The sequence below is a fragment of the Syngnathus scovelli genome, chromosome 6, assembly GCF_024217435.2.
Source record: "Syngnathus scovelli strain Florida chromosome 6, RoL_Ssco_1.2, whole genome shotgun sequence".
Classification (NCBI taxonomy): domain Eukaryota; kingdom Metazoa; phylum Chordata; class Actinopteri; order Syngnathiformes; family Syngnathidae; genus Syngnathus; species Syngnathus scovelli.
The window spans coordinates 17933236-17947744 of record NC_090852.1 but is presented as its reverse complement, the minus strand read 5'-3'; the positions used below and the strand labels follow the sequence as shown (position 1 = coordinate 17947744).

The window sequence follows — 14509 nt, the reverse complement described above, 5'->3', positions numbered from 1 at the left end:
TCTGGCATCTGTGTGATAAGATGAAGCGATATTCCGCGTCGGACTTCTTTTTCCGATTGATTAAAAGAAAAGCGTTTGGGTCATTTCATATTTTTCCCTTTTTTGTAACATATACAATGTTTTTTTTAAATATTGGAGATACTGTTTCTCATGCTTTCTAAATATTTTAAAAATTTTGTGGTATTCATGTATTTTATCTAATATTTTATTTTGTTGCATTTGTCATTTATTTTTGTTATCTAAAATTTTTTATTTCATGTCCTAATGTTTTTTTCTTTCCTTTTTTTCTTTTGTCTGATTTTCTCTCTCCTTTCTGTCTAATATTCATCTTATATTTTCAGACAGCATGTTCATGTCATTTTGGTCCAGCACGGCTTTGAAAAGAAGTTTTGAAGAAGCGACCCAAACAGAATTGTGAGTGGTCTAGCACCAAACTTCTTCTCTTATGGTGAGGAAACAAAGCAACAACAACATTTCCGCCACATGCCTTGTTCTCCTTGGGGACACAATCTTCTTCTTCTTTTCCTTCACTTTGTCTTTTGCCCCTCAGGCCACACACTCGCACAATGTGTATGTGTGTGTTCTCTTTGTGATCAAATATGTCTTTAGTGCAGAATGTATCGGCAGTGCTCCACTAAACAGGTTCTTTTCTTTTTTTTTTCCTTTTCATGCCCACGCTGCCTTTGACCGTGACCGTGAGAGCAAGTTGATCAAAAGCAATTTTTTTTTTTTTTCTCGCTCGCTCAGCTCGCCAACCTTGGGTTTCCTGGTGTGTACCCGCCGCTTCCATTGTCACCCCGCTTGATCCATGTTCAAGGCATAAATAGGAAGAAAAAAAATAAATAAATAAGTAGAATCGCATTTAATAAAAATACAAGCGCGCTGGTGAAGGGAACACGTCCTTCCGTTTTGAAGTTACTTTTTACACCATGCTAACGCTTAACTGCTTAACGCAAATTTGTAGTTTTCCAGCAAGAATTAAGGCCCTAAATTTCGGCTTCACTTTGCTATTTGTGGAATTTGCCGGTAACACTTGAGCAAAATTTAGCACTGGTGGGTTTTCTGTGCAACCCTTGAGAAGTGTTTTCATCATTTTAACGTTTATGACCCAAAAAAGTCAACCAGCACTTTTTTTTTAAATGAAATTAATTTGATACAGACTTTTTATAGGGCACAGTTTTACCATGCAACCCTTAAGACCCATTAGATACATTATTTTACTTTGCGATAATATCGTTGTGATGTTGTGGTTATTGTATTTGTTCAATTTGCTGCTAACTGTCTATAGGAATTTAACATTAGCAATTGTGACTTTTTCCAAAATCCCCTAATAACCAATGCTTCGAAGTCTTTCCGTAAGAGCCAATCAATTTTATTGACTTGATGGAGTTCATCATCTCTGTTCGTTTTGTTGGGAACGGTTGAAGTAATAGTGTTTCATTTATCGTAATTTAAAAAATAAATAAATATAGCCAACCAGGAGTTTCATTTATCGTAAATTATTTCATATTTTTATTTATTTTTTTAAATATAGCCAATCAGGAGTAAGACGTTCATGCATCTTGCTAGGTGCTGCTGTTTTGGTTAGTAACAGTCTTCAAAAGGCTCACCATTAAACCATTTTCCCCCTTTGGTCGAAGGAAGGTTTTCAGATATTTGCTTGGAGAAAGTAGGCGAAAGTGAAAAGTAGTAACGAGTTGTGTGGTACATTCAATGTCCTCCAATAAAAATATTTCTCTCTATGGACTTAGTACATACAATTGCCTTGCAGCCTGAATGCGCAGTGATGCATTCAAGTGCGCGGGGGGTCAGCGGGACACCACACGTGTATCCATTTTTGGTTTGTTTTTAATCTTATAACGTCCTTGAGCCCGAAATCTTTTCAAAAGCTTGCGTTGATTTGTTTTTATTTATTTATTTGTGCTCTGTAAATGGAAAAGAAATTAAGATAAAGAAAGTAAACATTGCAAATAACATTTGGAGTGTGGAGTAACTCTGAGCTCGAGATGCGTTTGGAGAGAGCGTGCTTGTGGAAAAAGGAATGAATTAATGAAATGCGGTGATTAAAATTTGAGCAACCGCAGTCTTGTTACTTTCAAAGGCTCTTTTTATTAGTTTTCTTTTTTTAAGTGTGAGATTGTGTATCTGTTTGCGCATGTTCATGAGTGTCTGTTTTTTGGACGATGTAGGGATGTGATTAATTGCGACAGAAAATTACCTTGAATGCAATTCACACATTATTTTATGTACCATGTTCTGTATGTATCACAATATTTACATCTCTATAACAAAAGTTCAGTAGAAGTGGCTTACATGACGAGACACGTGAAAAAAGAAGCCTGATGCGAAAAAACACAAAAATCAGGTAATTTTGGTGGTTTGCCCTTTTCGGCACAATTTGGTCATTTTGGGCAATTTTTGAACATCCTTGGATAAGTCCAACACAATTCATTGGTGTGATTTAAATTTGTGGGCATAAATAAAAAAAATAATTTAGATTTTGAGGAAAATTCAGCCCCTAATGCCAGTTTCACTTAGCAACCTAAAATTTTGTAGTCGTGTCAACAAAAAAATCTCAAGAACCCACACCCCCAAAACACATACAAAGCTTTCCATATTGGATTAAAGCATAATTTAAACTGATTTACATTGAGTTTCCCTTCACTGTCTTATTTTTTATAAGCCATCATATCAAAACAGAAGCGTTCATTTAAGCGACATTTGTTAAACTTTAATGTGACGCACGCACCAGCACACGCTTCCCCCCCTTCCACCAGTCCTCTGGGACCCTCTAACCATTAACATGCCGCCGCAGCACGCCTTCTCCATTTAGGTCTTGTGTGCAAACACACACAAACACACAAAAGTGAAGATCTCCGAGGATTTGCGTAAAGATTATTTTGCCTGCAGGCGACAATACTATTTGTTTTTTTTGTGTATGTACACAATTGTGATATAATTGTTTGCTTTCCATGAACCAAATCATAATTTGTCATAACAGAATTTGTTTTATTAAATAAAATTACACAGCGTAAATAGAAATGGAAACTTCCTGAACGACATCCTCAAAACAAAATGGCCGACTTAACTGTCTTTTTGCGACTTTTTTTGTGGGTCTACTAATAATTGTTATATGTCGCTAAGTGGTGCTGAATTTTCAGTCACCTACATTGAAAATGAGACACTTGTCAACTATATAAAATTAATAATAACGTTTTTATTAAGACCAATGAAAGACATTTCAAGTGTCTGTGTGAGTTAGTGTGTTTTTGTGTGTGTGTCAGATGACCTGTATGTTCCTCACTGGTGCTTGTGCATTTATATGCATGTGCACAATGAGGATGTCAGCAATGCCAGCAATAATTCAATAACTTTATTTCTGTATTGAAAGAAGAAATAAGAGCAGTAGGCATTCACCTGCTGTGAGGACAAGTAGATAGCAAACGCATACGGCACTTGAAAGATTTTCTTTATTTATTTTAACGCAAGTGCGGCAGAGGGCAGGGCTAGCAATCTGTTCAAAGTGAATATGTAATTAAGAGCTGGTAATTGCAGATGTTCTCGAATTTATTTTTTTAGTTCGACTTGAAATGGGGCCCGAGCCAAGGTCACAGACCCGTTGATACATATTTAATACGTGAATATGAGTTTGGATGCTTCATTAAAGCAGCTTTTAGCCTGTGAGCACATTTATTGTATTTACTGCTCATGACTTTCACGGATTTATTTCTACAGAAATATTTTTATAATAACATTCAACAAAATAACCGTTATAATATGCTAAGGAGCGAGTGAAAGTGGATCTTAAACCAAGCTGATTTTATATGCCTTGGTGCTGCTGTTTTGGCTAGTAACAGAAGACGTTAGCTCTTTAATTTACGTTATTTCTACAGAGGCATTTTTATAATGACATTTAAAAAAAAAATAACGTTATATCATGCTAAGGTGCAAATGAAAGTGGATCTTAAACCAAGCTGAAAATGATTCATTGTATAGTCTTTTCCTCGGTGCTGCTGTTTTGGCTAGTAACATAAGACGTTAGCTCTTTAATTTCGTCGGGTTGCACTTTGGCGCAATTTTCTCCCGACAATCAAATTGTCAGCTAAGCGCGGCGCTGAGTTGGTGACATCTACGTCGGCACTCCGCCCCAAATGACTCCGCCCCGGTAATGGCACCCTTATTGTTGACGCGCTATTCTTCCGAGGCGCTGTGATTGAAAAGAAAATTGAATCTCCTTTTGATGTGTTAAATTTGTCCATTAGCGCGTTTGCACACAAAGTGTTGGTGGAAATGACAGTGGGGATTGCAGGGGGCCTCTCAGGGGCTGAGGGGGCGTCCATATTTCATTTTCCTGCTAGCTGCACCTTACAATGCCAATAAAGGCTTTCTATTCTATATTTGATTGGAGAAGAAATATAAATATACTGTATGGACATCTGAAATGACTTTTTCTCTTGACAAATGAAAGGCCTTGATAACGTGGCAAGTGGTAGACTCCATCAAAAAGGTTAAACGCGCGCACAAAGGATGGCGGTAACAAGCGTTTGCCTTGTCAGCAAAGGAATGCTCGGCAAAAGAAAAGGCGGCTTTGTGTCTCCATAAAGCATTCACCTGTTCTTTGTTGGGATCTTGAGAAATGTATGAATCACAAAAAAACCTATACAACTTTGATTATACAGTGTTGAATTGAAAAAAGAATAATAATAATCTAAAAGTTTTCTCAACATTTTCAAAATGATTTGAAAAATGTTTCTTTAAAGTCAAAAAAGGTCACATTTTTATGATATTTCAAATTGCAATTTAGAATTTTTTTTTAAACTTAATTCAATAGGCTGAAAGCAATTGTCAGTCTAAAATTGAAAAAAAAAATCAATTTCACTATATTACAAATCAAAAATTTCAACAATGACAGATGGCTGGTGTTTTTGTTCTACACAAGACCTTTAACACGAAAAAAAGAAAACAAAAAAATCCGAAAACCTCCTCAACAGCTGACATATGAATTCTGAGTAAAGGCAGAATGAATCCCTTCGGTTTTGCTTCAAAAAGCCAACAGAGACACTTCAGTAACCTTTTTGTTGCCCGTTTGTTCATCCACTTGTCAATGATTCATTCCCAAGGATCAAAGACCTCGAAAAGTTCACATCTTTTCATAACAACAACAGCAAACATGCGACATATGCAGCAGGTGGCATCCAAACTGAAAATAAAAATAAAACCATATGTCTGGCTTGGTGTACATTTTTAATGGAGCTGCTCTTTGATGCTGAAGACGCTCTTTGATGGCAAGCTGGCGTCTAAGCGCTTGTTAAGTATTTGGAGCAATTACTCTTACGCATGCAAAGGAATAAACATCACGGCTAAATTATTTAAAAAGAGCCCCCTTCCTCCTTCAATACCCCGATGAAATGCATTTTGTTTACGCGATTAGCTTTAGTATAAGTATACCAAGTACAAATAAACTAACTATAAATAAATTAAGTATACTAAATATAATATACTAAATATAATACAAAATATAATATGTATAAAAATATAATTAATATAAATATAAATAAGGCTCAAATGTTTGAAAGTACCAACAAATATCACAAAATTTCGATATATAGTCATTCAGCACTTTTCAACTGCAGAATTTCAAAATGTCACAAGGGTGGTCTTGGTCCCCCTGTCGTGTCACACCTGATTGAAATGTTCCAACGCTCCAAAGTATGAGTGCTGTAGTCCAGTGATGCTCGTTAATCAGTAAACTGCTAGTCATGGCAAGATGTCCACGGGAACATTGGCCTCGGAGCACAACACTCCAGAGCTTGTTTGGTCCAGCAGACGGGACGTGGCGTTGAAACGTTTGTTAATTTGGAGAAGGTGTACTTGATGAAATGAAGACCAGCGATGAACTTCCCCACATTGACGTCCATGTGGATCAAAGTGAGGACCGCACCTCCATCCTGGACCTCTTCAGGACGCTGAGACCTCACTGGAGACCACAAGACATCCGAATGAAGGCCAGTGTTTACGTCACATGTTCCTCTCGTGCTATGTTCCACCCAATCTGCATCCCACCTATCTACAGATCCTCACATTGTGACATCATAAAGTGATGACCAGCCCCCCCCGTATTTTGACGAGCACTATTCTGATTTTGGTGCTGTATTTTACTTGTCATAGCCGTTTGGTAAATTTTTTTTCACGTCATTCTGAAATGTCCTACTTTGTTCGACCTCCGGGTTAAAAAAATAGTGAAATTTATTTTGCATATTTCATAATAAATAAAATCGCCATTGCACCAAAGGTAATATCTAACAATATTTTACTATAATTAACTGTAAAAAATTAAAAATACCATGATACTTTCATATTATTTTAATATTTTCTCCTATTTTTTTGTCAAAACAGAGCCACAAAACAGTAATACGTCGAACTAAACCACAATGTCTTCAGACTAGAGGTGTGTTGAGCTAGCGACAAGAAACTCATTGTGTCGCCATGTTGGCTCAATCAGAGTCTGAAATAGAGTTTATGTTTGTTAGGTGACATCACATCGGCCGGGTGACCTCTCCATCTGCGGCAGGTCTACTAAAGCACACACGCGGAGCACATGCTCCACTTTAATCACGTATTGTGCTTTTATTTATTTGGGGTGGGGGGGCGACCACGTATGAGCGACACCTGCTCTGGGACTGCAGCTGAAAATGAGAACGTGTGTACATTGTGTCATGTGTGGTGTCAGCAGATACTTCAACGAAGAACCCCGAGTGTCAGAACTGGACCGTGTTCATTTTGAATGATGTGGGACAGGCTCGTGCTAGTACTGCTTGGAATATTTTACTTAATCTGTGTCAACCTTGGCAAAAATTTTTGGACTGAAGTACAGTTAAATTCACGCCATTATTTTTGGCCACTTGACCATCTTGTTGGTTGTCTGTAAAGTCCTTGCCGGAGGATCTAAGTATAGGAGACGCAGGGAAAAGAACTTTTTTTGATGACTCATTTCAACATCAAATATTTCTAGATCAATGGATTGATTTCTATTCACTGCTTCTTTTGATTACCGTTTTCACTAGTCGAACATTCTTTCATGTTCCTCAGACGTTCACCGAGGGCATCACCAACCAACTGCTGGGATGCTCGGTGGACGAGTCCGACTGCGTGCTGGTACGAGTGTACGGTCAACGGACCGAGCTCTTTGTGGATCGCCAGCGGGAGATGGAAATGTTCCGCCTCCTGCACGCTCACGGCTGCGGCCCGCAGATCTACTGCAGCTTCCGCAACGGCATCTGCTACCAGTTTGTTCCTGGAGACGTGCTGGAGGACAAGCTGCTCTTCCAGCCTTCCATATACAGGTCACAACAATTGCATGGACAGTTCATCCTCGAATCACTGCTGAACTTTTGATCTTGGGATTTTTGGAGACGGTTTTTCTAGTCCACAAACCGTAACGTCATATTTCGTTGACATAGAGCAGAAAACATCAGCCAGGAAGAGGAGATAAAGTGTTCTTCTCCCCCCCGCAGATTGATTGCGACGGAGATGGCGAGAATCCACTCCATCCGTCCAACGGGCGCTCATCCCCCCGAGCGTCTACTGTGGACAAAGCTGTCTCGTCTTCTCACGCTCTTAGAGGACAGTAGCAAGAGGTACCAAAGCATTCTCTCAGTGGTTATGAGGTGAACCCTTGTCAGCACCGTGACAGAATCCAGCAACATTTTTTTGTGCTGTTATCTCCTTCTCAAGGCTTCCTGGCATACCACGCTCCGTTACAGGGAGGCAACTTATTATCATGACTTATAATACAATGTGAAAACAGACATTATTTACATTATCCTTGACAAAGGGGAGACCGCAAGGGGCAAAGGTGGGCGCAAAACGAAGAACAGACAAGACTTCCAGCCAAACTCACGCAATAGTTTCATATAGTAGTTAAAAAAACAACACCAACATTAATATTCACCTTAAGTCAATGATAGACTCATTTAAGGACATTTATGAGTAATAAGTCATTTAATTTCTACCATATAAGCACTCAAAGCATTTTACAATATTGTATTTTGGAGTTATGAGCCGCCACTTGAATAGAAGAACCGCTCAATTATTAAAATTCAAGATTCAAACACTTGCAAAAAGCTGCTGTTAGCCACAGCTCTCGCCCAAACGCTCACACGCCAACTGACTAATCAACTCACCCACTAGGCCACGCCTCCTAGAGGCATACACTATTTACAGTAATATGTATATTCTCTTTTGTTATATTTTATTATGATTCATAAAATACATGTCTTAAAAAAACTGAGGTTGTACAATTTTTTCTAACGCCATTAGAATTAATTTTCGATTTTACAACATCTTCTAATAACAACAACAAATTGTAGAAAATATAAACACGCCTAATATTTGCCCGATGTCATTCACCCTTTTTTTTCCAGCCAGGCTGCACCTCCCATGGAGGCCCAATAGATGGTGCTATACCGTGAGCCATAATTACCATGCCACTAGAATTACCAGCATGTATGTGAGCGTGTGTATTCATTAGTCTTTACAAGAAGAGGCATCAGAGGCACTTTTGTACTCTTGAGCGTGAATGTGATCTTCAGAGGAAACATCCAAAGAAAGAGCAGGAAGATGGTGCACCTGCAGAGGAGGTCTTCAGCCTCGGTGCCACCCGCTGCGCATAGATAGGCGGCGTGCAGCTGCAACACACGCTCACGCACACGCACACGCACCGAGGGCAATAGTGCATGGGAAAAAAAAAAAAGGCCACCCGCTGGGTCGCTGGCATGCAATGGCGGGAGCGTACAAGAGCACAAAGAAAAGCCACGGTGGCGTCGGAGTCATATGTTAATAAGTCGCATTGATAAACGGAGGAAATTTCCGTTAATGAGCAGGAGGCGGACGCCCAGAAAGATGGCGTCGGGTTCAAAAGATAACGCCTAATCGACGCACTTGAGCAGAAAGGGAATCAGTCGGTTTTATCATGTCGGGGCCGCGGTTTAACGCAGGTGATCGACTGTAATTATCCAACGATTGCTTTAAAGGAGACTTTGGAGGCCGCCGCAAACAGGAAGTAGAAAGATGGAAGATTTCAGTATGTTCAAAGGTCTTCGAAATCAATATTCTCGTTTTTTATTTCGCTGAAAGATGTTATGACATCTGATTGCGACACCACGATAAAAACAACCAATGCATTAGGTGAATGGTATATTTAATTTTGACATCTTGTCACCAAAAACTTCCAAATGTGGTTTATTTTCTTTTAATTGCTGAAGTGCATGACTAAACTAATTTTGACTCATCAAACTTTACCACTATGATCCGCCCACACACATCGACAAAAACTCAATGATTTGCAATTTACTGTCAAACCACTAATCTGTCCAGATCGACGTCCTTCAGATTTGGCAGTGATCTGACAAAAAATGGACGAGTTTGTATTTCAAGAAATCATGGAAATGGCTTAAATGAGCCTCGGTGGCTGGTTCGAACCAAAATGACAGACTTCCTGTGTTTTACGGCATGGCTTTTTTTTTTTTTGTGGGTCTACTCATGATAGATAAGCCCTTCCAAGTTTTACTTTGCAGAGTAATACTGGCTTCCTGAATTTTCTTCAAATTCTGAGGCGCACGACTAAACCAATGACATGTCATTAGACTCTGCCACCATGCTCTTTCACCACGCAATGTCAAAACTTGCAAGCAATCTATGTAGGAGCTGATACTCTAAATTTGGTAGCGATCAAAAAAATCTGCAGGGTGCGGTTTATTTTTTTTGAAGGAGTCCTAGGAAAGGCTAAAATGAGCCTAAAAATGTCCACCTCAACCCAAAATCAAAGGATCTCTGTCTTTTCGGACATCTTAAGACTTTTTTTTGTGGGTCCACTCATGATAGACATGTCTACCAAATTTCAAGTCACTTAGGAAAACTGATTCAGCGAGGGTGGGCTGAATTTATAAACGATTCACACCCTACTCCATCCCGCTTAGGTCCTAAAACCTCATTTTGAAGTTGTTGTGAGGACAGTGTTACCATTGAACACGCGATGCTGCCAAAACGTTTCAATTAAACATGTTCCTAGCGATGCTAAACATTCGTCCCGATCATGCAAACTCGGATCTAAAATTATTTTTCTTTGTGGTTTGTGCCATTCTGCAGTTCCACATTCAGCCCTCAGTTGCCCGGCTTGGCGAGGTTGTCGGCGGAGGCGGAGTCGCTGGAGCGACACCTCTCGTCATTGGGCTCGCCCACCGTGTTGTGCCACAATGATCTCCTGACCAAAAACATCATCCATGACCGGCAGCAGGGTAAACCGACAAGGGGGAGGGGGTTGCTTTTGGGGACGCCTTATGAATTATTTTCACATGCGGGTATGTCGCAGGGCGCCAGCCTTCGCTTGTAATTAACCTGCATGAATACTGCTGACAATAATAAAAAGTCTGTGGTGGGTTTATATGAGGAAAAAATGGTGGTGAAGTAATCACTTAAGAAAACTGCAGTAGTTGCTCTTACTGTGCTTCATTTAAAGTTGAGTGCAAAAAAATAAAAAATAAAAAAAGTGTTCAATGCTTAGATTAATTTAGTTCCTTATCATCCATGTTTGTTATTTATTTTTTAAGGTCTTCAGCATGATTACACTTTTTATTTTAATGAAAGAAGTTACTAAGAGCTGTTTTGTCCATTTTCCTACGGCAACAGGGAGGGTAAGATTCATCGACTACGAGTACGCCGAGTACAACTACCAAGCCTTCGATATTGGCAATCACTTCAATGAATTTGCTGGTAAGTTCCGTAGTTGTATTTCAGGTATATTTATTTAATGTTTTTTCTGAATCTGCACTTTTTAAATTTGAGTCTTGTATCTTTTCTTCTCCCAAGTGTGAGCCCTTTTGCCACCTCTCATAATTATCAACTGCAGTTAGCTAATGACACGCAGCCATTTTCTTGACGCCAAGTGATGAGGTCATAGTGCGTAAATCATGACAGAGACAGCTAAATATCCAGCAGCCATTTTGTTTTGAACTAGCAAAATACAACAATGAGAAGTCACACAAGACAAAATATGAATCAAACCATCAGGGTTAAGAATTTACTCAAATCATAATAACCCAAATGACAGAACTTGCCATGAAAAAGTTTCTTCTACGAATTTAAATAAAAACCAGGACACGACTGATTCTTTTTGTGCTCGGAAAGGCGTTCAAGATGTGGACTACAGCCGCTACCCAAGTCGCAGCCTGCAGAGCGACTGGCTTGAGGCCTACCTGTTGAGTTACAAACACTGCACAGGACAAGACGTCAGCGTCACCCGAGACGAGGTGACGCGACTCTACGTACAAGTCTGCAAGTTCTCCTTGGTGAGCGCTGCCGCTTCATAACGACTGAGAAAAATTGTGTGATTGTCTGACCTAGCATGTGATAGCGACGCTGCGAGTTGATTGAAAAGCAACAAGTAAAAGAGAGACGTAAAAGACTTTTTTGAATGTAATTGTCCTACTTATCAGCCTTAAATGTGCTCTTGCCAGTCCAACAAGAGCCACATGTGAATATTTTCAAGATGAAACAGGCGGAAGAAAAGGGAAAATCATTTTGAGACCAAACCCAGAGTGTTTCTTATAAATCCACATAAGGGGGTCCTTGAGACAATTTTGCACCCATCCATAAAAATGGCATTGGGAAATCGTTTTTCAGGAGTTTCCTTTTTCATGGTGAACGATCATCTAACTGATGACTTTTGTACTTTTTACTCTAACCAGGTATCCAACTTCTTCTGGGGTTTGTGGGCAATTCTCCAGTCTCACTACTCCTCCATTGATTTTGACTTCCACAGGTTTGTGCTTCCTTCAATTTATGTGGTACACAAAAAATAACCACATCAATTACGGCTTTGAAAAGTCCGCCCCCGTCTATCGTTCTTGGCTCGCACCACCGTGATGATCCAAATCACTATTGACACCCGGCAGCCTCCCTCCCGTGCGCCCCCGCTCCTCCTTCGTAACCTCTTGCGAGATCAACAGCAGCGCCCTCGCCTCATTTGGATGCGGCCCTCGTGAGGAAATGTGATCCAGAGGGGCGCTGAGGCACAGAGGCGCTATTGTTCCCGTCGGGCCGTCGCACCCGCGTCCCTCGAACCCCACCGCCGCTACCGCCGTCTGCTCCCAGGTCGCCCCCGAGTTAGCGCGCAGCCGGGTCGGGTTACCCTCATTTAAGTGTTAACTGTTGCCGAGCACGACGGGAAATTGACGGGATGGCGGGGCTGCAAAGCTCTACGACCCCTCCAACCCAAATACAGTGATACCCTGATATACGAGTTCTTAGTTACCCACAATTTTGTGTGATTTTAATTTGTTGTGCGACTCCGTAACATTAGCGAGTTGTTTGTCGACAATGTTGTGTAACTCAGACATATAATGTTTAAGTTCTGAAACACTTTTCAACTTATTGTCTTAGATCCAATTAGTCTCAATTCATGTTATGAAAAGCTAGCATGTTTAGCCATTAGCATTCCATGTTTTGTGGACAAATGGGCACTTGTGTGGACACTCCGCAATGTTGTGTGCAAGTGCATGTGTGTTTGTGTGTGTGTGGCAGTTAACATGAGTATACTTTAGTACCCCAAAGTGCTTTCAGAAGAAGGTAAAAGGATCAACATCAGACTTTTAGAGTTAGAGGTAAGTATCCATGAAACCAATGCAACTTAATGTTGTAAAGGTTGTCTGAAGTCATGGAAACGTGTGTGCATGTGTGTGTGTGTGTGTGTGTGTGCCCATTTCCTCCCACTGTTCTCCCACTGAGCCAAATCTCCACTGACTTCCCGACGAGTGACAGGCGTCTGTGCGGCCTTGTGCTTTAATCCGAGCCAGATGTGCATTGTGACAATAGGAACGTCTTGCCTCCATATTTACTTTGCTCACTTTTTGTGTGTGTGTGTGTGTGTGTGTGTGTGCGGTTTAAATATGCGGCGGCGCTGGCTAGACAGCCCTGTTATTTTGACAAAGACATTATTATGAGGAAATGAACAAGGAGGAGGTCCACCATAACTGCAGCTCAAGTCCATTTTTGCACAAAAGGACTTTGTGAAAAAGAATACCTGCTTTTCATTTTTCCTCTCACAAAAAAAATGTCTCAGTTTCACCCGTGATCAGGATAAACGTTAAGTACGCCACTTTCTGGAATTGTCAGCTTGAGTTAAAGTGCACATGAATGGGACAGACTGTGATGCTTCATTTCAATTTAAAATGAATGACATTGATGATATTTGAATGTTATGATTGTCATATTTGCTAAATATTGAACCAAACTGATTGTTATAGTTAAATCTGTTTTTTTAAATCGTTTATTTTAAAATGGTTTTCATGGTTCTGGACACAAATGAGGATGAAGCAAGACTGGAATGAACAAAATGACTAAAAAAACAAAACAAAAAACACTAACAGGTCTAAACAAGCAAAAAAAAAAATCTCAAATCTCAGAATAAAACACCAGAAAACAAAACACACCACTACAAGAAATAAAACAATGTGACAGTGACAACAGGTGAAAACAAAATCTAATGAGGTAAAAAGAAAACAAATGTAATCTATACATGAACAGAATTGAGGCAAAAGTCGGTAAAAGTCCCCAAAAAAAAAAAAACGTATGGCCGACTGAACACTGCTTTGTCAGAAATTGTATTTCAAAAAGTGCCAAGGCTGGTGGCATTCTTCGAGGAGTTTAATAACGTTCTTCCAAAAGTACCTTTTGACCCAAAATAAAGGCGAGCCAGACAACTCATTGTTGAGTCCACAAAACCATCCGTCCTTGAAAGCGTGACCTGCCACTATTGGTGCAAAAAAAAAAAAAAAGGAATAAAAAGTCGAAAAGATAACTTGAAAAGTTTATCAACTCCAAACTAGAGAACAGATTGATATTATGGGCTCCTTAGAAATGAATTATTGCCTTAATATGAGGTGACGAACTTTAATCGGAAAAAATATTCGATTTAAATCATCATTTTGTTTGTTTTTTTTCTCAGGTATGCCATGGCGCGACTCAACCGCTACTTTGAGAAGAAAGAAGAATATTTTTTAATGGAATGAATCGACCGGGCCACGTACAATAAAACATAACTGCAATATGAACACTCTTTGGAAATAAATATATCATAATCCAGTAAAAAAAAAAAGTATTTTTGATATCCCACTTTTGGTGTGGACTCTTTTTTTTCCCCCTTCACTTCTCTAAGCCGCAATATTATAACTCCCGGTTATTGATAATGAATAAATGGAAAGATTTTGTCCAACAACAACGTTGGTTCCAAATGAAACGTACAACTAATCGTCATTTAACGACGTTCATTAACGAGTGTCGCCCTGGCGACGTCTGCTGGGTTTGTTTAATCGTTCCATCAATGCTTACGATACCCCTCCCCCCCCCCCCCCCCCCAAAAAAAAAGAACCGCAACGCTTCTCCGATTTAACAGTCGGCTAAATGCATGAAATGCTTTCTTTCCATGAGCACATTGTTTCCAACGCCGCCATGC

At 39.8% G+C, this 14509-nt stretch overlaps 1 protein-coding gene across 1 annotated transcript; it reads left to right on the top strand.

The window, feature by feature from the left end:
* Positions 1-5766: 5766 nt before the first annotated feature.
* LOC125970942 (ethanolamine kinase 1-like) lies at positions 5767-14184 on the top strand. The gene is made up of 8 exons (XM_049723743.2): positions 5767-6005; positions 7090-7343; positions 7515-7637; positions 10147-10295; positions 10687-10770; positions 11185-11345; positions 11745-11818; positions 14003-14184. The coding sequence occupies exons 1-8, from the start codon at positions 5880-5882 to the stop codon at positions 14064-14066; spliced, it is 1035 nt and encodes a 344-aa protein (XP_049579700.1). The 5' UTR covers positions 5767-5879; the 3' UTR covers positions 14067-14184.
* The last annotated feature ends 325 nt before the right edge of the window (positions 14185-14509 follow it).

What these genes read in the sequence shown, in the direction of transcription:
- LOC125970942 (XM_049723743.2), top strand. Translation starts at nt 5,880, where the DNA reads ATGAAGACCAGCGATGAACTTCCCCACATTGACGTCCATGTGGATCAA. An exon ending in TCACTTCAATGAATTTGCTG is followed by an intron (nt 10,771 to 11,184) that starts GTAAGTTCCGTA and finishes GTGCTCGGAAAG; the next exon opens with GCGTTCAAGATGTGGACTAC. An exon ending in AAGTCTGCAAGTTCTCCTTG is followed by an intron (nt 11,346 to 11,744) that starts GTGAGCGCTGCC and finishes TACTCTAACCAG; the next exon opens with GTATCCAACTTCTTCTGGGG.